At 50.4% G+C, this 20,530-nt stretch overlaps 1 protein-coding gene across 6 annotated transcripts; it reads left to right on the top strand.

The window, feature by feature from the left end:
• Nucleotides 1-9,647: 9,647 nt before the first annotated feature.
• Txn2 (thioredoxin 2) lies at nucleotides 9,648-20,034 on the top strand. 6 transcript variants are annotated; one of them, XM_048802087.1, is made up of 4 exons: nucleotides 9,648-9,652; nucleotides 10,655-10,917; nucleotides 12,733-12,856; nucleotides 19,163-20,034. In XM_048802087.1, exons 2-4 carry the CDS (start codon nucleotides 10,655-10,657, stop codon nucleotides 19,274-19,276), a joined length of 501 nt encoding a protein of 166 aa, XP_048658044.1. In that variant the 5' UTR covers nucleotides 9,648-9,652; the 3' UTR covers nucleotides 19,277-20,034. The 6 variants fall into 6 exon arrangements, with proteins under 6 accessions (XP_048658044.1, XP_015338244.1, XP_015338246.1 ...); XM_015482758.2 differs by lacking the exon at nucleotides 9,648-9,652 and adding an exon at nucleotides 9,725-9,855; XM_015482760.2 differs by lacking the exon at nucleotides 9,648-9,652 and adding an exon at nucleotides 9,796-9,879.
• The last annotated feature ends 496 nt before the right edge of the window (nucleotides 20,035-20,530 follow it).

The following is a 20,530-nucleotide window of genomic DNA, read 5'->3' on the forward strand; positions in this document are numbered from 1 at the left end:
CAAAAAAAAAAAGTTCACTAATTTCCAAGAAAGAAACAACCTTGTGCTTTTAAGATTATTGTGAGTTTCAGGAAACTAGGTAGAGAAGCAGAGATCATGTCCATGTACAGGAACAGAAAGTAAATAAAGGACCAGAAACTTGTTCCCAACTTCTGCTTCTTATAGCACTGAAACGGGGAGTTACCATCTCACACAAAAAACGAGTGTACCCTCCATGTGCTGGATTCCCAGGCTACTCAGAAAATACTTAAAATACACTCATAATAATGGCAGATATTTATAAGTACTTCTGTTTCTGCTTCTATTTATTTATTTATTTATTTATTTGATACCAGGAATTAAACCCAGAGGCACTCAACCACTGACCCACATCCCCAGCCTGTTTTTTGAATTTTTTATTTTGAGACAGGATCTCATTAAGTTGCTTAGGGCCTCAATAAATTGCTGAGACTGGTCTTGAATTTACAATCCTCCTGCATTAGCCTCCCAAGCGGCTGGGATTACAGATGTGAGTCACAGCACCTGGCTGCTTTTGCTTTTGATAATGTGGAGTCTCCTCTATCACACCAAACCTTCTGGGCTGGGGTTGTGGCTCAGTGGTAGAGCACTCGCCTAGCACAGGCGAGGCCCTGGGTTCGATCCTCAGCACCACATAAAAATAAAATAAAGGAATTGTGTCCAACTACATCTAACAAACAAAATATTAAAAAAAAAAAAAACTTCTCCACAAATAACAATTCTGCATAAGACAGATGATAGGTAGGTAGGTAGGTAGGTAGGTAGGTGGATACATAGACAGACAGACAAATGATAAAATTACCTAAAGGCAAATGGAGAGTAGCATAGTTGGCAGAACCTAGGGGAGAGTTCTTTCCTCTAAAAGAAGCCACATGAAAGGAACCGCAACTTGTTCTTATACACATTATGCAAATCTATGACAGACACCTGGACTATGGATGGTGGAGTAGACCACAAGCAAGTCAGTGAGGGCTGAAGGGTTCAGCCCTCTGTATCACAAAGAAGAAAGACATTTGAATTGAACCATTCAACCATGATCACTGTCCACTAAACAAACAAAAAATCAGTACTCTTTGGGGTATCTGCAATGACAATGTCCAAGACACACTCCAAAATTATTAGACACAGAAAAAAAAAAAACAGCGAATTCCAATTCATACTCAACACACACTCAAGAGGAAAGGTGACTGATAAAGACTGACATGGAATTGACCCCGACACTAGGTATAGCAAACAAGGGTTTAAAAACAGCTATTTCGGGCTGGGGTTGTGGCTCAGTGGTAGAGCACTTGCCTGGCATGTGTGAGGCACTGAGTTTGATTCTCAGCACCACATATAAAATAAAATAAAGGTCCATCAACAACTAAAAACAAATTAAAAAAAATAATAAAAAGAACCAAATGGAGGGGCTGGGGGCTCAGGGGTAGAGTGCTCACCTAGCATGTGGGAGACGCTGGGTTCGATCCTCAGCACCACATAAAAATAAATAAAATAAAGGTATTGTGTCCAACTACAACTAAAAAAATATTTTAAAAAAGAACCAAATGGGGGCTGCGGATGTGGCTCAAGCGGTAGCACGCTCGCCTGGCATGCGTGCGGCCCGGGTTTGATCCTCAGCACCACATACAAACAAAGATGTTGTGTCTGCCGAAAACTAAAAAATAAATATTAAAAAAAATTTTTAAAAAAAGATGCAAATGATGGATGAATGAATGCACAAAAGGAGATACTGGGAGATTACAGATCAACAGGCTACTGGGTCCAGAAACACTGCATCAATCACCTGGGCAGCTTTATAAAAATGCAGATTCCCAACTTTACATTATGAACTGCATATTAGATGTTATTATTTAAAAAAAAAAGAACCAAATGGAAATTCTAAAACTGAAAAAAATGCAATATCTGAAATTAAAAATTCACTAGAGGGGTTTAGCAGCACCTTAGAGATGACAGAAGAAAGTGTCAATGGATTGGAAGATAAATTAATAAGAATTATCCAATCTAAAGAACCCAGGATAAAAGAAGAGGGAGATCAAAAAGCCCTGGTGATCTGTGAGACAATATTAACTGGGTTGTTTTGTTTTGTTACCAGGGATCGAACCCAGTGGGAGTTAACCACTGAGCCACATCCCCAGCCCTTTTTATATTTCTATTGATTTTTATTTAGAGGCAGGGTCTTGCTAAGTTGCTAAGGGCTAAATTGTTGAGGCTGGCTTTGAACTTGTGATCCTCCTGCCTCAGCCTCCAACTCACTGGGATTGCTGGTGTGCATGGTTGTGCCCAGCTCAGCAGAACAATATTAAGAAATCTAATATGTGTCTCACTGGAGGACCAGAAAGAGAGAACAGAGGTAATGAAACAGTGTGGGGAGCCACATTGAGTTACCACATCCTCCAGTCCTGATGCACCACGAGGATCTGAAAGATCACTGTAGTCTGGTTCCTGTAGTGCCATGACTCATGACTTGGTCCCCCAACCCCTCAGATAGCAAGGCCAGTCTTCTGAGCAGGCACACCCTGGGGTTGAACTACACTCACCTATTCTTTTGTCATCCTAACCTTTTGCCCTGTTTGGGATAGAATGGTCCATGGAAACACCCTTTGTGTGTCCCCTTCTCTTGCTCTGCCTTTGGGTGTGGCCTTCCTAGATGTCAGTCACCTGCTGACAGCAGACATCACAAAGCTAGACTCAGCACCCCCCGCAAAACCTGACCCCTTGCCTCATTTGAATGGCTTCTCCCCAATAAAAGGGTTCAGCGTGTGTGGGCTCTCTCTCTTTCCACGGACCCTAAGTTCAGAGAAGCCGACACAGAACCCAAAGAAAGAGGTGTCTCTGTCTTGTGTGGTTATTTCGTGCAGCCCAGTTCACCAGAGGACCCTGAGCGTTTTAGTCGTGGAACGTGATACAACAGAAAACTATTTCTCAAGGAAATAATGTCTTAAGGCTTCCCACGTTTGGTTAAAAAACAAACTTAGATTCAAGAATCTCAGTGAGCTCAAGCAAAACGCACACAAGGAAACCTGAGGGGAGGCCACAGACCAAGGAAGACCCCTCCCCAACCGTCTCCCTCCCTCCTCCCGCAGAGACCTGAGACCCAGACACGTCCATGTGTACCATGTTAACTCTAAATGGACTACGGAAAGTTCAGGATTTTTTCTGATACTCCCTTTTTTTTTTTTTTTAATTTGGAGATAGGGTCTCTCAAGTTGCCCAGGCTAACCTTGAACTTACAATCCTCCTGCCTCAGCCTCCTAAATCACTGGGATTTCAGGTTTGCACCACCATACCTGGTTTGTTTTTTTTTTTTAATTTTTTATTGTTGGCTGTTCAAAACATTACATAGTTCTTGATATATCATATTTCACACTTTGATTCAAGTGGGTTATGAGCTCCCATTTTTACCCCATATACAGATTGCAGAATTACATCAGTTACACATCCATTGATTTACGTATTGCCATACTAGTGTCTGATGTGTTCTGTTGCCTTTCCTATCCTCTACTATCCCCCCTCCCCTCCCCTCCCCTCCCCTCTTCTCTCTCTGCCCCCTCTACTGACATTCATTTGTCCCCCTTGTATTATTTTTCCCTTTCCCCTCACTTCCTCTTGTATGTACTTTTGTATAACTCTGAGGGTCTCCTTCCATTTCCATGCAATTTCCCTTCTCTCTCCCTTTCCCTCCCACCTCTCATCCCTGTTTAATGTTAATCTTCTTCTCATGCTCTTCGACCCTACTCTGTTCTTAGTTACTCTCCTTATATCAAGGATATACATTGCAGTCCCTAGAGTAACCAGTAAAAAAAAAAAAGCAAAAGGGGGGGCAGGGGCTGGGGTTGTGGCTCAGTGGTAGAGCACTTGCCTAGCGTGCATGAGGCACTGGGTTCAATCCTCGGCACCACATAAAAACAAATAAAGGTATTATGTCCACCTACAACTAAAAAAAAATTTTTTAAAAAAGCAAAAAGGTACAGCTAAAAATTCCAATAGATAAATATGAATTCTAAAAAATATTCAATTAACCCAAAAGAAATTTGGAGAGGGCTGGGGTTGTGGCTCAGTGGCAGAGCATTTGCCTCTCATGTGTGAGGCACTGGGTTTGATCCTCAGCACCACATAAAAATAAATAAATAAAATAAAAGATATTGTATCCACGTATAACTATAAAAAGTTAAGAAAAAAGTAAATTTGGAAAGAAAGAACAAAAAGCACAGGAGACAAACAGAAAACAAATAATACCATGGTAGACTAGATCCAGATGTGTCATGCGTGAATGACACACTGCAAGTGAAAGGAACAGAGTGAGCTGGGGACAGGGCTGGGGGCGGGGCACTGGCCGAGCACCCACCAGGCCCTGGGTTGATCCCCTGCCATGGCAAAAAATAAAATAAAATCATAAATAAACAAGAGACAGATTGTCCCAATGTGTGAAAAGGCAAGAGCAAAGTAGATGTATGTGAAGAGAAGAACGTTATATGTAAAGACACAGACAGGCTCACGGCACAGGACTGAGGAAAACACACCAGCCAGGCAGCAGTCACAGGAGCTGGAGAGGCTCTACAGAGATCAGGTACAGCTGGGCCTGTGGCACACGCCTCAGTCCCAGTGACTTGGGGCCTGAGGCAGAAGATCCCCAGTTCAAGGCCAGCCTCAGCAACTTAGTGAGGCTCTAAACAACTTTGTAATACTCTTGTCTCAAAATAAAATATTTCAAAAAGGACTAGGGATGGAGTTCAACAGTAAAGTACCCCTGGGTTTAATCCCCAGTACCTAAATAAATAAATAAATAAATGTCACATAAGATAAACTTCAAGACAGAGTATTGCTGGAGAAAAGAGCGATATTTTGTGATGGTGAAAGGACTGACACATCAGGAAGACATAATAATACTAAATGTGTAGGAACTAATAACAGGACTTGAGTGAGGAAGCAGAAGTTAACAGACTTAAAGGAGAAATAGATAAACGCACAATCACAGCAGAGTTTAGCATCCCTCTCTCAACAACCGATAGACAACCAGACAGAAAAATCAGTACAGATCTCAGAAGGCCAGATCTCACCTGTACCAACTCCCTGGCCCTAGCTGATCCTCATGGAATACACCACCCAGCACCGTGCAACAGAGAGCATCTGACCATGCACAGTGCACCCGATAAACCATATCATTGGCCTCTCAGGGCCCTTACCCGAGCTCTTTGTGGGCATCATCCCCCTTAGTCCTTCACAGTAGCCCCAGGACATTGGCATTAGCCTCAATCCAATTTTACAATAAGGAAGTAAAATCTCTGGAAGCTAAAAGTCACTTTTATTCCCTGTACTTCATTGCTGCTTCTGCCAGTGGCCTTTGAGCAAAAATATCAAATATAAACAGCAAATATCCCCAGACCTAGCCCCACAGCATCCTTGCAGATCAGCCAGCAAAACACAGGCCGGGTGGTGAGAAGATCTGGATGTGAGCCCTCATCTGTCTCCAACTGGCCACGTGCCCTGGGTGGGCCGCTGGACCTCTCTGTCAGTGCGCTCATCTGTAAACAGGTCATGAGGCGCACAGGGCCAGCCCCCCACACACACCAGGAAACTCAGCCTTAGACAGGTTACATCAAGCTGCTAGTAAGTGGCAGAGCCAGGATTTCCATGCAGGGCCATCTCCAAAGACCACGTGTTCAGCGACCTGAGCTCCAACATGCCTGAAGCCCTGCTTCCAAGCCTAGGTCTTGAATCAGTACCTGAGAAGCAGCCTGGAGGACCCCGCATTCGAGTAAATGCACGTTAGAGTTCAGTGAACCTGAGCCATCCTTTCTGACCCAGCAGGACCGCGTGAGAAGCCTTGTGCCACAGAGGGCAGGACCCCGAATTAGTCCCAGCCTGCAGGGGTCCACTGGGGGTGGGCAAAGAGCGCGGCAGCCTGCCCCCCTCCATCATAGCCATGGCATTCAGGGGGAAGTTGTGCAATATCTGGAAACGTGATACAACAGGAATCACAACCGAATGTGAAACCAGTTTCTTGGATTGTGAAATTTAAAACACATTCTAATTGTTCTGCAGCAGCACAAAAATATCTAAAATTACCATCAAAAACTGAAAACAGGGATCCTCTAGGGACACTTTAGGAATGGACTGTCCCCTTCTCTGCGTTTTCTCTCAGGTTGCCTCCCCCACCCAGGCTGACTGAGCTGTCACTGTCCCACAGGAGGCTGGGGACCACACCGCCATCATGTGGTGCCTCTGCTTATGGTCGCTGCCAGCCAGAACTCTCCTGGGTTTGAGCCTCAAACTGTCCTTCTGTGGCTACAGTGGCTGGCTGGTTTGGGGGTGCTGGGAGGCCAGGCAGCAGTCTAGAGCCAAGACCATCCTTCTAGAAGCAGTATAGCACCTTTAAGATTATGCCATCTACTCTGGGTGACCTGAACAAGCTACTGGACCTCCATGTGCCTCAGCTCCTCACCCGAAGCTGTTCTAACCCAGGTTAGGGTTCAGTGAGCTCATACCTGTAGTAAGCCTAGAATGGTGCTTGGTGGTTTGATGACTCTTCGATGTATCAGGAGCTTTCAAATCTTACCCATAGTAAGAGCATTTTACATCACAACCTGGGTCATACGGACACACAGACATAAAAGCAACCAGTGTTTCACCAAGCAGGACTTAAATCACTGACACTCAGAGATTTCCATCCCCACCATAGCTCTCGGCCTGGGTGAGGGCAGAGGCTAAGGTCAGCGGATCACAACCCACTAAACTGATCTCACAGACCCACTGACGGTTCCCAACTCACAATCTGACACACAATAAGCTTATTCCAGGCTTCAGCCCCAGCTCCCTCTGGATGCTTCAGACCTGCGCCCTGAGTCTGCCTTGTGACAACCACACCCAGGCCAGGTCAGCTCTGGCCTGACAGAGAAGCTACCATGTAGCTGAGGAACCCTGGAAGGCTACTGAGGGCACAGCCTTCTCCACTGTCTCCCTGGAGGAGGGGAGGGGACTCCACCAAGTGGCACTGACAACATGCCTGCCCCTGTACTCTGCCCTCCCCACAGCCTCACCACCCCTCTGTAGGGAGGCACTATCCTTCCTGTTTCTCAGATGAGAAGCCTGAGGCCAAGCGAGGAAAAGGAGTACAGAACACGGGTAAACAGCATGGGGCTTCACTGCTTTGGAATTCAGAGTGTTAAGCAAGGAATTTGACTCTCTAGAAACCGCTGTGAAAGTGCTGAATAGGTTTGATAAGTGGCTATGGAACAGAAAGTGCTGGAGAAACAGAAAAGCAGATATGAAAATGGGCAGGGTAGGAGCACCCCTGCCAGATGGCATCCAACATGATCAGGAACAGCTGCAGCGAGGGAGGCTGACCTCAGGAGGAACAGGGGAGCTGGGAGCCCCACCATGGCTCTCAGCCTGGGTGAGGGCCAAGGCTAAGGTCAGACAGGGTGGACAGGCCATGACTGCCCAGACCTGACCTAGTCTCTACCTGCAGTGGACAAGGACTTTTTTTAAGTGGAAGGCTGACATGGCAGCCGGTGGCCAAGGCAAGTGGACCTGTTCCAGGGATTCCCTTCCCACCCGGAAGAAGAGCCCTGACAGTGCCCTGAACCTGCCAATTGGACAGAGGACAAGTAATAGCCCGATGGAGCCAAGATGAGCTGGAAGATGACAAAACAATGACGGGAACATTGGAAGGAGACAATGGAGCCATGTAATGTTCTGGGAAAACGGGCTTCAGGGTCAGGTTTGATTTGAGTCACTGATCTCTGTTCATGGGAACAAATAATCCCTGAGCCCTCCCCCAGAGTGTGATAAGCCCCAAAGTAAGCAATGGAGAGAGAGGCGGACCCGCAGGCTGACAGCAGAGTGAGGGTGAGCAGTAAGCAGACAATGGCAGTATAGAGTGTTGACAGTGGTGACTGAGGAAACAGAGGACACCTACCCCCCCCTCGAGGCAGCCCAGGAAAGTGCTGCCAGGTAGGATACCTCATCTGTTATCTAGTGGCAGTCTCTCAAATGGAGAGTAGAAAAAAAAGTCAAAATGCATTTTACTGTCATGTATAACTAATTAGGACAAATTTTTTAAAAATAAAAAAAGCATTCCAGCCACAGTGAGCAACAACTGCAAATGCAGGGGCAGGAGAGACATTTCAGCAAACTCTGGAACTAGGTGATGACACTTGACGTATAGGTTGAAATGGACGTAGACGATGGGTCTTGCCAACTGACTTGCTTCTCAACTTGGACAAGTCACATAACTTCTCTGACTATAAACCAAAGACACTCAGTTTAGTAAGCATCTATTGAACATCCTCTGTGAGTTAAGCCCAGCCCTCCTGTCACATAATGGAAAACAAAGCCCTCAGGGGTGAAAGGAAAGTGACCACAACACTCAGAGTGACCAAGAGAGCTTTATTGTAGCAGTGCAAAAGAGGAGAGAAGGAGAGGGAGAGAGCAAAAGCAAGAGAGAGAAAGAGAGAGAGAGAGAGCATAAGAGACAGAGAGAGCAAGAGCAAGAGAGCGAGGGGCCTGGCAGGAGGGAGTTTTTATAGCCCAAATCTAATGGGGTCTCTGGGTCTGCAAGCTGCCTTGTTGGCACAAGGAGGGTTAAATGTTCAGCCTTGAGCGGCGAGTTGAGTGTTCAGTCTTGAATGGGGCTTGGGGGTTTGGGCTTGAAGCAAACAGGTGATAAAGAACCAGACAGAGGGTTTGAGTGACCAGGTCATCCTGCAGCTAACTTTGTTTGGCATGCCCTGCAGACAACTTATTCAGCCTGTCCTGCACCTAACAAGAGGTTATAACTTGATCAGATTGGCACTGGCCATATGCAAGTCAGTAACAGTCACAAATCCCTACTCTAGGGAAGAACAGAATCTGGTGAAAGAGACAGATGCTGCAATGTGTTACAAAGAATTACCAACAAAGCAGCAGAGAGAAGGAAGCAACGCTGTCCGGAGATGATGAGGGGGTGGTTCTACTAAATGTAGAGAGAAAAAGCATTTCAAATTAAGCAAAGACCAGAAAAGGAAATAGGCATCAATGTATTCACGGAACTCTTTTAAGAGGCGGTAAATGACTGGAATACAAGGTACAGACTGCAGAGAAGACAAGCAGTAGCCACGATACCAGCTGGGACACACAGGTGCCTAGACATCCGCTGCAAGTGACAGTGGCAATGAGTGTGAAAGGAAGGCCCCTCGCCCAAGCAGGTTCACAGGTCACTGCATTTTACCTGGAGCCCAACCAGGGCTTGTTTTCCCAAAAGCTCCAAAGAGACAAGCTTAAGGACCTGGAAGTAGTCAAGCCTAGGCCCTCATGTCACATAATAGGAAACTGAAAACCTCACAGGCAGAGTGACCTGCCCACAACCATGAGGTCATACAGCTGTGGATGACCTGAGTGCCACAGGGTGGCCTCTCCGGGTGGGGAGTCTATTTTCTTTAAAGGCACTACACTTTGAGAAGCTTGGCTTTTGTAAAATGGAGAGAAACGAATTTTTTTGCCCTTCTAGGAACCGCTGGAATACGGCTGAATCAGTAGAAACCAAGAGCTAGTAACTTCACAACCACGCCTTTCTTCCGCCCTTTTCTCCCTCGCTAGCCCCGCCTCCTTCCGCCTCCTTTTCCGGTCCCCAACCCGGGTCCGCCGGGCTCTTCCGGTTCCTAATTGAGGCTCCGCCCCTTTTTCTGCCATCCCCATTGGCGGAAAATCCGAGCCATCCCTCAAGTTGCAGAGACACCGCGTCCTGGTTGCGGTTCCCGGAAGTGACGCTAAAAGGCCCACCCCTGAGGAAGTGACGACAGGCGTGCCCTTGACAGACGGGGGTAGGGCTGTGCATCCCTCCGCTCGCGCTGCCGGGAGGTAGGTGCCCGGGGGTGGCTCGAGGTAGTGTCACGGCAGAGACCGCCGCAGGCGCGCTTCTGCGCAGGATGGTGGAGAGCGGCAGGAGGTCCCGGACGGGGAGACCTGGTCCTCCGGAAAGGGAGTTCCCTGGCGGCGTCCGATTTCCCCAGTTTCCTCCACACACGTCCCTCCTTTCGGGTTCCCTCCACGCCGTTCCTTCTGTCTTGGTTCCCGGTGCACTCCTGCACCTGTGTTTCCTAGTTCCTCCTCTGAATAGTTGGGCTTCTTGTCAGTCCTTCGACCTTACCTTTTTCCCTTAATTTTTCATTCAAATGCTTTTTTAAAAGAGCAAACAATAGATAAAGAACTTTACGGACGGCGTGAGTTCCGACGTGGACTGTCATTTAATGGTTGAGGTGTTTGGGGTATGTCGAGTAACCCACCCGGGTTGGATTCCGTATCTGGAAAACGGGCAGGACTAGGTGGCAGCTGCCTCAGAGTTGATCCTGGAGGACCAGTGGTGCACTTGACCTCAGCAGGTGCTCTGCAAATGAAGTTCCCCCCTCTCGTCCTTCTGATTCCACCTAAATCTTGATTTCTTTTTGGTTGTCAACTTCGTTTTCCTGTTCTGGTTTGCTTTCTATCTTTCGATTTTCATTCCTCACTTCTACCCCAGAAATCTTATATATTTGTTTGCATTTTTGCATCCACTTCTGTATTTTTCTAAACCCCCCAGTATTCCCAGATCCCTTTATCTTCTTAGTGTGTTGACTTCCTGTTGTGTGCCCCCAGATCATCCTGCCTTTTTCCCTTACAGATGGCTCAGCGACTTCTCCTGAGGAGGTTCCTGGCCTCTGTCATCTCCAGGAAGCTCCCCCAGGGTCGGTGGGCACCCCTCACCTCCAAGGCCTTGCAGACCCCCAAATGCTGTTCTGGTGGCCTGACAGTAACACCCAGCCCAGCCCGGACAATATATACCACCAGAGTCTGTTGGACAACCTTTAATGTCCAGGATGGACCTGACTTTCAAGACCGAGTTGTTAACAGTGAGACACCAGTGGTTGTGGATTTTCATGCACAGTGAGTACAAGGGGGGTCAGTGCAACCAAGGTCTTACCTGTTCAAGTATTTATTGAGTGCCTGCTGTGTCCCAGGTCCATGTTCAAGGCTTCTTACACTTAGACTCATTATAAACACGGGTACACAGTCCTTGCTGTTACAGAGCGTCCAATCTGGTAGGAGACAGTGGTAAACAGTGCTGGGAAAGACTTAAATTCGGTATCCACTGCCTGAAAAGCTTATCTTCAGCTGGGACCAGAGTCAGAAAAACATATGAACATAGCATCACCTGGCTTTCAGTGTATACCAGTGCTTGGCCCTACAGATAAGTTGACTTCACTTTGATATCTCACCACTAAAACTGTGGGTAGGACAGACAAAAGTTATCAGTGCCACCGTAGCAGTGCCCAGGCATGTAGGAGGAGTGTGTTTTAGAGAGAGATAAATGCCTGTGGCCTGATTTTTAGCCTGGCTTTCATTTCCACATCATTGGGACCTGGCTAGCTCCTAGCTTAAAAAAAAAGTTAGACCTCTCAGAATTCTGGGAGGCAGTCCAGCACAGTGGTATACACATGTAATTCCAGTATCCTGGGAGACTGAGGCAGGAGGCTCACAGATTCAAAGCCAACCTCAGCAATTTAGCAAGACCCTAAGCAACTTAGCAAGACTCTGTCTCAAATTAAAAAAAAAAAAAAAGGCTGGGGATGTGGCTCAGTCATAAAGTGCCCCGGGTTCAGTCCCTGGTATCAAAAAAGAAAAATGAATCCTGAGATGAACGAGTGCTCTCTGAATCAGAAGTTGGGAGGTTTAGGCCAGGCACAGTGGCACACACCTGTAATCCCAGCAACTTTGGAGACTGAGGCAGGAGGATCATGAGTTCAAAGCAAGCCTGAGCAACGCTAAGCAACTCAGTGAAACCCTGTCTCTAAATAAAATATAACATAGGGCCTGGGATGTGGCTCAGTGGTCAAGTGACCCTGAGTTCAATCCCCAGTAACAAAAAAAAAAAAAAAAAAGATGTGAGGTTTTTCTGGGCATGTCTCTTTTTCTCTGGTTCTTGTTCTGATTCACCATGTCTCCTTGGGCAGCCATGTGCTGTCCTTGTACTCCTTTTCTTGTAATCGGAGATAAGGTCTTGCAGACTGGGTCTTTTCAGTGTTGCAGCTTCATTGATTAGAATCTCTGAATGGAAGGGTTTTAAAGGCTAAGAATAAATTAGTTGTCAGTGGGGGCATGTGGAGTTATTCTTACCTTCTGGTCTAGTGAGAGGGTTTCTGAAGTGATCAATGATAATCTTTTCTTCAACAAGGAAGAGGGGTGCAAATGTATGTAATCAGTGCCAGGCACTGTCCTTGGTCCACGTACACAGAGATGATAGCACAGCATTTGTCCTGAAAGAGCTTCTTCCGCTCTTCTAACCCCCACCAAGAGGGGATCACCTGTACGCTGTGATCAGGGTAGTAATGGCAGTTGACTTGGGGATGCTCAGAGACCAGAGGTCACTTGGGAATGAAAGGAAACACTTTGGAAACAACCTCGGGTTATAATCCTGGCTGTGCTTCTCACTGGCTCTGTCATCTGCACAACCTTCACTGACATGGGCCTCAGTTTCTTTGGACACTGGTTTGGGACTAAGCTGAGAAGGTGCTGGCACAGCCGCGCAGTTACTGGTTCCCTCCCTTAGTTTTAAGCCTGTAGGGTCCAGGTGGGCCAAGGGGAGGTTCTGGGGAGCCCATGGATGGAGTGGTAACGTTCTTGTGACTGAAGGGTATGTCCTTTCTTTTTCCTTTTTTAAAATATGGACCACTTTGTGAATTTCCTTTCTTGCCTTCCAAGGTGGTGTGGCCCCTGCAAGATCTTAGGGCCACGGTTAGAGAAGATGGTGGCCAAGCAGCACGGGAAGGTGGTGATGGCCAAGGTGGACATTGATGACCACACGGACCTCGCCATTGAGTACGAGGTAGGGGTTGGTGGGGTTGCCGCTGGGCAGCCAGTGTGGGGATCCATCTGTCCTTCCGTGTTCGCAGGCTACAGTGCTCGTGCGCCCTGCCGTGTGCCGAGCAGGGTGATTCTGGCAGATAAGAGGATCCTGGTTCCCAGAAGCTCTTGGTCTGTTGGGAGAGACTGAATAAAGCACGCCAGTGTCGCCTGAGAGGAGGAGGAGGGACTCTGTCCTGGGGAGGGCAGGCAGGGAACTCTCCACATCAGACCCTCTGAGCTGAGAAGGAAGGGCATGGGGAACAGTGTGCAGGAGGACACGGAGTCGGAGCTGCTCGCTGACACAGTGTTTATGGGGAGTGCCTCGGGCACCGGGCTCCCCTGCTTGGTGCCGTGGAAGTGGTTGTGAGCCCACTTAGGCTCTTGCCTTCCGTGTGTTAAATCAGGAGTCTTCGACCCGTTCTCTGAAGAACCAGCGGGAGGCATTTGAGGCTTTGCAGGGCAGTGGTCTCTACAGCAGCCACAGTCAGTAGTCCTGGTGGTCAGGGGAAGGAGTGTGACCGCGTCCCCAGAGACTGTTTACACAGCCAGGCAGCAGTGGCCTGTGGGCAGAGCTCACTGGCCTGTTCTAGGTACAGGTGCAGTGTCATGTCAGTGCTTAGAAAGTTTCTGATTTTGAAACATTTCAGATCTGGGATTTTTGGATTAGGGGCACTCAGCCAGTAAAGTCTGTGTAAATATTCTAATACCCCCCCAAAATCTGAAATCTGAAACATTTCAGTTCCTGAGGATAAGGGATACTCAGTCTGTAATGAGGGCTGTGGAGAGAAGTAAATCAGGAAGAGGGGGTGGGAGTGCCGAGCAAGGGGAGAGGGGGTTTCCTGTTTAAAAGGGTGGGCTGGGGAAGGCCTGGCTGGGAAGCCGAGACTGAGCAGAGACCCAGTGGGCCGAGGAGTGAAGGGGAAAGCCTCTGAAGAGCCACCAGGCGGAGCAGACGTCAAACACAAAGGCCCTGAGTTGCTCACACCCAGGGAGGTAGGGCATCCTCTGAGGCTGAGTGGCTGCGGTGAAGGGTCAAGCAAGGAGCAGGAGGACAGGCAATTGACAAACCAAATTGAGGGGGTGGTCTTTGGACAGCCTGCTGACGATGGCCTGTTACAGAGGCAAAGTGGCACCTGGCGACGTCAGGGCCAACTCTGGCTCACAGACACATTTGGTCTGGCTCCTAAAGTGTTCTAAAGAAACAGGAAGCCGGGCTGGGGATGTGGCTCAAGCGGTAGCGCGCTCGCCTGGCATGCGTGCGGCCCGGGTTCGATCCTCAGCACCACATACAAACAAAGATGTTGTGTCCGCCAAATACTAAAAAATAAATATTAAAAAAAAAAACAAAAAAAAAAAACAGGAAGCCAGTGGTTGATATTTAAAATTCAGAGGTGTTCACACGAATATCCCCATTCCTGGTTTTCTTGAAAGACATGATCTGGCCAGCAGGAGCCTCCCCGCCCTTCCTCCTCTGAGGAACAGGTGGCTGGACGAGCGGCCTCTTCCCAGAGTCCAGAAACCCAGCCTCAGCTCCCATAGGACCAGCCAAAGCAGAGGTGCTCGTCCTCCACCATGCCCTGTGGGAGGACACACGTGGGGGTGGGACAGGGTGAGAACCGGGACACTGTCCCTGCTGGGCAGATAGGGGCAGCCCCCCAAAGGAGTTGAGGCTGGCCCTGCCAGAAGCCTCATGGCAGCCACAGCTGGCTACTTGCAGGGCTGACCTTGGGACCTGGCAACAGCGCCGCGTACGAGGTCTAGGGGAGGGAGGAGAGGCTGTTTTTTCAAAGGCTCTCCCTGATTGCTCAACCAAATGGGACCTTTGTCTGACCCTTTGGATACCCCTGGCTTTCCCCTACTTGTCTACCCTGTCCCCGGGGCCACCGCAGCTGTAGGAGTCAGTTTGTGACCTTCTGATTCAGCTTGGGGCTGAGCTCCTGGGGCCTCCTGCAGGGCTGTGGGCAGGACCAAGACGTCCAGGCTTCCTCCTGGCGCGCTGGACACCACAGCTCCAGCCTCAGCAGGCTCTTCAGTAGACCCCTGAGGGCCAGCCGTGTGCCAGGGACAGTGGGAACTGGTACCTAGGCGAGGGAGAGCCCTTCTGCCAGCAGTGGGCCCCCAGATGGTGAGAATGGCCAGGACCACCCTGACCTGGTTCCAGGAGACCTGATGTGGGGACAGGTGCTAATGTCCTGCAGTGAAACCTGGAAGATGAGGGGTTCCTCTGGTGGGGCCAGGTCTCCCTTTCCCTCTGCCCGCTGTCCAAGTGCTGGACTGGACACACAGAAAGACCTCAGGGCAGCCGGGCCCACGTCACCTGCTGTTTTGCCAAGCCTTGGACTTGCGTCACTATAAGGCTTAGGAAACGCCAGCAGAATTCCCCCACCCCCCCACCCTTCCTTCCCTCACACCTGTTCTAGGAGCACACAGGGAGCAGGTTCCTGCTAAGAGCTCCGCAGTACTCCTGGCACATTTTCCTCCAGGGCCTCAAGCCCTTTTCCAAATGTTGGATGAGTTTGTTGGGAAGACTGCTGTAAGGGACACTGGGCGCTGGAAGTGTGGCTCTGTGAAGAGCACTGCCCATAGTGCGCGAGGCCCTGGCTTCAAGCCCTGGTTCAGGGGGGAATAGGTCTGTGTGATCATACGTGTGCCTGTGGGGGTGGGTAGTTTTCTTAGGGCGGTTGTAGGTTCACAGCAAGAGTGACAGATTTCCCTGCCCCCGCCAGCCTTCTCCACTGTCGGTGTCTCCCACCAGAGTGCTGGACCTGCCCTCACACGTCATCATCACCCCAAGTCCAGGGTGCTCAGTAGGGCTCACTCTTGGTGTGGTTCATTCTGTAAATTTGGACAGATGTCTGATAATGTGTACCCACTGTCTTGGTATCGCACAGATCATTTTCTTTCTTTTTTTTTTTTTAATATTTATTTTTTAGCTGTATTTGGGCACACTATTTTAATTATTTATTTTTATGTGGTGCTGAGGATCAAACCCAGGGCCTAGCACATTCTAGGCGAGCGCATTTTACCACTGAGCCACAACCCCATATCAGCACAGATCATTTTCAAAAATCTGTGTTGCGCTTGCTCGTCCCTCGTGCCCCCCGCACTGGCTGCCATGGATCTTACCGTCTCCACGGTGTTGCCTTTTCTAGGATGTAATATAGTTGGATTTGCCTTTTCAACAACACTTTTTTCTAAGAAAAAGCGTCTCTTATCTCAAAAAGCTTTTATAAAACATTTGGCATTTCTTTTCTTTTTGTTTCAATATTTATTTATTTTTTAGTTGTAGTCAGACACAATGCCTTTATTGTATCTATTCATATGCGGTGCTGAGGATCGAACCCAGGGCCCCGCACGTGCTAGGCGGGCGCGCTACCGCTGAGCCACCACCCAGCCCATTGGCATTTCTTATTTGAAGCATGAAATCTGTGAACGCTTCTTCCTGTGGTCTTCATCCTGCGGGGACGCAGTATTTGTCCTGGTTCTTTGCTATTTGGTGGCAGTAGAGCACATTTGATGTTATGGACAGCAGAGTCAAGCAGAGCCCGTTTCAAATGCCACCTCTTTCCCTTCACTTGCTGTGTCATCTCAGAGCAGTCACTCTGCCTTCCAGCCTCAGCCTTCTCGTCCCTGAATGACCCTAATAGGGCTGAGGGTGTAGCTCAGCCGTAGGATACTTGCCTGAGTGTATGGGGCCGTGGGTTCAGTCCTCAGCACTACAAAACAAAACATACACATACACATCTGTATATATATATAAATAATGACCCTACCTAGAGGCAGTGATTTATAAAGTAGCCATGAACGTGCCCAGCATCCCTGCATATGACAGTGAGATTTTCTTTTGTGTTAGTTCTGCTGTTAGCGGAGGAGGAGGCCACCAGCATCCAAGGACACCTAGCACTATGCCAGTCCTTTGGTATACCCTTAGTGAAGTTGGTTACCAAATGGATGAGTTGGGTGAATTGGGGGAAGATCTGGTGGACTTTGAGCCCCAGTGGCCTTGCGGGTGGGCCAGGGATCTGTGGAGAGGGACCACACACATGCACCTTCCCACTCTGAGTTCTTCAAAGAGAGGAGGTTCCAGGTAGCTTCACAGCCCGAGGACCACAGCTCAGCCCGGCTCATCTCTCTCCAGCCCCCTTGGCCCTGCCACAGTAGAGAAACAGGTTGGGTCCTGGCTCCATCCCTCCCGTTCCTGTCAGTATTCCAGAGGGAGCACCAAGCCCGTCCCCATCCACTGCTGGCATGTTCCCTGGGAGCAGCAAAGCCGTGACTTCCTGTTACAGCCCAGGGACCCCATGGTGTCCTGGAAGCCAGCTTCCTATGAGCCCCAGTGTGTGTGAATGTTTAAGCTCCAACTTCAGAGCCTCCCCTTGGTCAGCAGGGACTAGACCTTAGGTGACATGAAAGTGCACACCCAGTGCCAGCGTGGGGCTTGCACACCTGAAGGCACACACCTGCGAGGCCATGAAGGGACCTTTCCAGGACAGCCAGGTACACTCTCCAGCCACCTCTGTGGGCTTAAGTCCTACCCTTTTTGTTTTGTTTTTTCAGTCCTGTGGGTGGAACCCTAGAACCCAGGGCCTACACATGCGAGGCAGGTGCTCTGCCACTGAGCACATCCCCAGCCAAAGGCCATATCTTAAACAGTGGCATAAAGGATGTATTTTCGTTAAAGAGATGGCACAGGATGGTGTCCACCAAGTGTGAAGATGAAAGCCATGTTGGAGCCCTGTGCCACAGTTGGCTGCCTGCCTGAGGCATCCCAGGTCCTCTGCTGGCCACCAGGGGGCGCACAGCGCCTGTGGTGTGTCTGGAACGTGCTGACCTGGACCTGGAGAGGGTGAGCCATGCGCTCAGTTTTCGGCCCTTAATGCTGTCACCCGTGCCAGAATATACACAGACAGAGGCAGCGGGGAGCCGAGAACAGGTACACTCACGTCAGCTCAGTGCCTGTGGTGGCACATGCTCTTTGAGAAGTGTTGGCTGCCACCCACCTCAGTCACAGGGACAGTGTCATCTTACCTGCTGTTTGTCCCCAAAGTGCTCTTTGGAGTGACTGTGGGGCCTTTTTGTAGGCATGTGAGGTGAGGATTGGGGGCTGAGGATGGGCAGGTCTGGCCTGCACATTCGCAGCCCACGTGGCACGGGTTTTGCACACTGAATCCTAGGTCTGACCTCCCAAGTGACTTGGGCCAGGGCAGAGCTCAGGCCGTGGGTGGGGACACCTGGTAGGTTTGTGTGGATAGCTCCTGTTACTCTGCAGCTACTGGTGTGTAAGGGAAGTCTGTATTTGTCTTGTTCTGTTTATATAGTTTTCTCAAATGCCTGTGAGTGCCAGGGCAGGGCGCCCAGGCAGCAGGGCGAGGGTGCCAGTGCGGGGTGGCTTCACTGCAGTCCTGTACCCTACCCCGCCCCGAGGGAGCCACAGCTAGTGCTCCCCTCCCTTCCCAGTGAAGAGGTGTCAGGTCGGATATGGCTGTCCCCCCACCACCACCCATGCCGTCCAGTCAGAGCTGTGGGTTTCCAAACCCCGTTACTCTTCTCAACAGCGGGCCGTGGTAGCTCTCGTGGGGCCCTGAGCAGGGCTCCTCTGACACGCCTTCTGTAGCCGCTGGTTGAGTGCCCGCTGTGCCAGGTGCCGTACCAGTGCCCACCCATCACCAGGTTAGCACTGAGGCTTGACTGGCAGCATTTCATGCAGCCTTCCTGTGCTCTGCAGGAGGTGTGGCAGTGTCCCCTTGCTCCAGAAAGCCCTGAGCCTTGGGGTAATCAGAGGACAGCCAGGGTCTTCCACTGGGGTCAGGGGAGCTGAACCAGTCAGCCCAGAGCCAGGACCCCAACCACCAGCTTGCTATGTGAGTCCCAGCCCTTTCCCAAACCCTCAAGGTGGGCTCTGTCATCCCCGGGAGACGGAGGAGGACTGAGAGGCCCAGACAGGCACATGGCCTAGCTAGAAGCCCCAGCTCCTCCCCAGCCCGGCCCAGCCCGGCCTGCAGCTGCACGGGCTATTTTCATCTCCTGCCATTCCAGCCAAGCCACTGGGCCAGGGAGTCAGTGGCGTGGCCGGGGAGGAAGGGAACTGCCCGCCGGCTGCAATGGAAGCAGCTGCTCCAGCGGCGGGCCTCCAGCCCTGCAGCCTCCTGCACCAGGGAAGGCCACTGTCCTTTGGGCAGATACTGCCCCATTAAGCCCCCAGGCCCCCCCCCCCAAAGGCTTGGGAATGTCTGCTGAGAGGTGTTCACCTCCAAGTGACTTGGATTCCCTTGTCACCTCCATCCAGGTGTCAGCTGTGCCTACTGTGCTGGCCATCAAGAATGGGGATGTGGTGGACAAGTTTGTAGGCATCAAAGATGAGGACCAGCTGGAGGCCTTCCTCAAGAAGCTGATCGGCTGACGAGCAGGGAAGCGTCCTGAGCACCCTTGCCCGCCTGGACGCCCGTCCTGGGGGGAGCCCAGGAGAACGCAGCCCTCCCCTCCCCGCACCCCTGTGTCCACCCCGTGGGCCCCTGCTTTGGAGACCAGCCTCCAGACACGGAGCCACCAATGCTGCCCACCTGCCCACTGCCAGGGTGACCGTCAGAGGAGTGGTGACCGTCAGGGGAGGGGACATTGTGTTCCCACCCACTCCTTCTCTCTGCTCCCTCTAGGGCCAGTCGCTGTTCTCCCGAGATGCTAGAGAATGCCCGGGGCCAGCCTGCAGAGGACTGTCCAGACGGCAGCTGGTCCCCATCGCCTTGGTCCCTCTGATCTGCAACCCCCGTCTCATCTGCCTCCTGCATTTTTCTTTCCTGCCGCTGTTTTGTAAAAGAAAAAGGAGAAAACAAGGAGCCGAGCAGTGGGAGTGATAGAGGATTCTCTCATTTCTTGTAGATCTGTAATAAAGAACTTTATGTGGTCCCTTCTACCTCCTGCTGGGAAGAACAGACCCTGGGCCCCACACTGAACCCCGCAGCCACCCTGTCCCTGCCTCCCAGAGAGCCGCCCTTCTCCCATCCTTCCCTCCCAGGCACCAGGGCACTGTCTGCAGGAGCCCTGGAGGCCCTTGACCGGAAGGCTCCAGGTGCACCCGCCCTCACTGTCCACAGCCCCTGGCTCTCAGCAGAAGACTGCACTGTGAACAAATCAGACCAATAAAACCAGGGTTTGCACTGAGGGCAGCTTCCGTTCTGTCTGAGCTGTGAGCACTTGGGATCCAGGCTCAACCTCTGTCCCTGTTTGCTCCTCTGACTCTCCACTACCCTGTGCTCTGACCAGTCCCTCCATATACTGGTACTCTCTGTCCTGGAGACATCTTCACACTCTTGGGGCCAAAGGTATTGCCTCTGTGACCCAGACTAGGACTGGGTTCATGGGCTGCAGACCAGGATTTCCATCCAGACATTGATGCCTCTGAAACGTGAACTCTGGGGCCCCAGCGAGACCTCCCACACCTGCTGGCTCCCGGCTGCTCCTACAGATGCTCAACCTTGAGAGGCTCAGCCTCCCTTCCGTGTGTTCTCACAGGAAATCAAGCCCTGGACCAGACTTCACTCCCGGTCCTGCTCCCCCTGGCCATAGCAGCTACCTGGGCTCTGCTTCCCTACTAGAGCCAGCCTGCCACCTGGTCCCATTGCCTGGAAGAGGTCTTCAGTGATAGGTGGCAGGAGTG

The sequence above is a fragment of the Marmota marmota genome, unplaced genomic scaffold, assembly GCF_001458135.2.
Source record: "Marmota marmota marmota unplaced genomic scaffold, marMar, whole genome shotgun sequence".
In the NCBI taxonomy this organism is placed as follows: domain Eukaryota; kingdom Metazoa; phylum Chordata; class Mammalia; order Rodentia; family Sciuridae; genus Marmota; species Marmota marmota.

Bases quoted from the DNA above. Each gene is read 5' to 3' on its own strand.
- Txn2 (XM_015482757.2), top strand. The intron at 10,918-12,732 runs GTGAGTACAAGG...TTGCCTTCCAAG, and splicing joins GTTGTGGATTTTCATGCACA to GTGGTGTGGCCCCTGCAAGA. The intron at 12,857-19,162 runs GTAGGGGTTGGT...ACCTCCATCCAG, and splicing joins ACCTCGCCATTGAGTACGAG to GTGTCAGCTGTGCCTACTGT.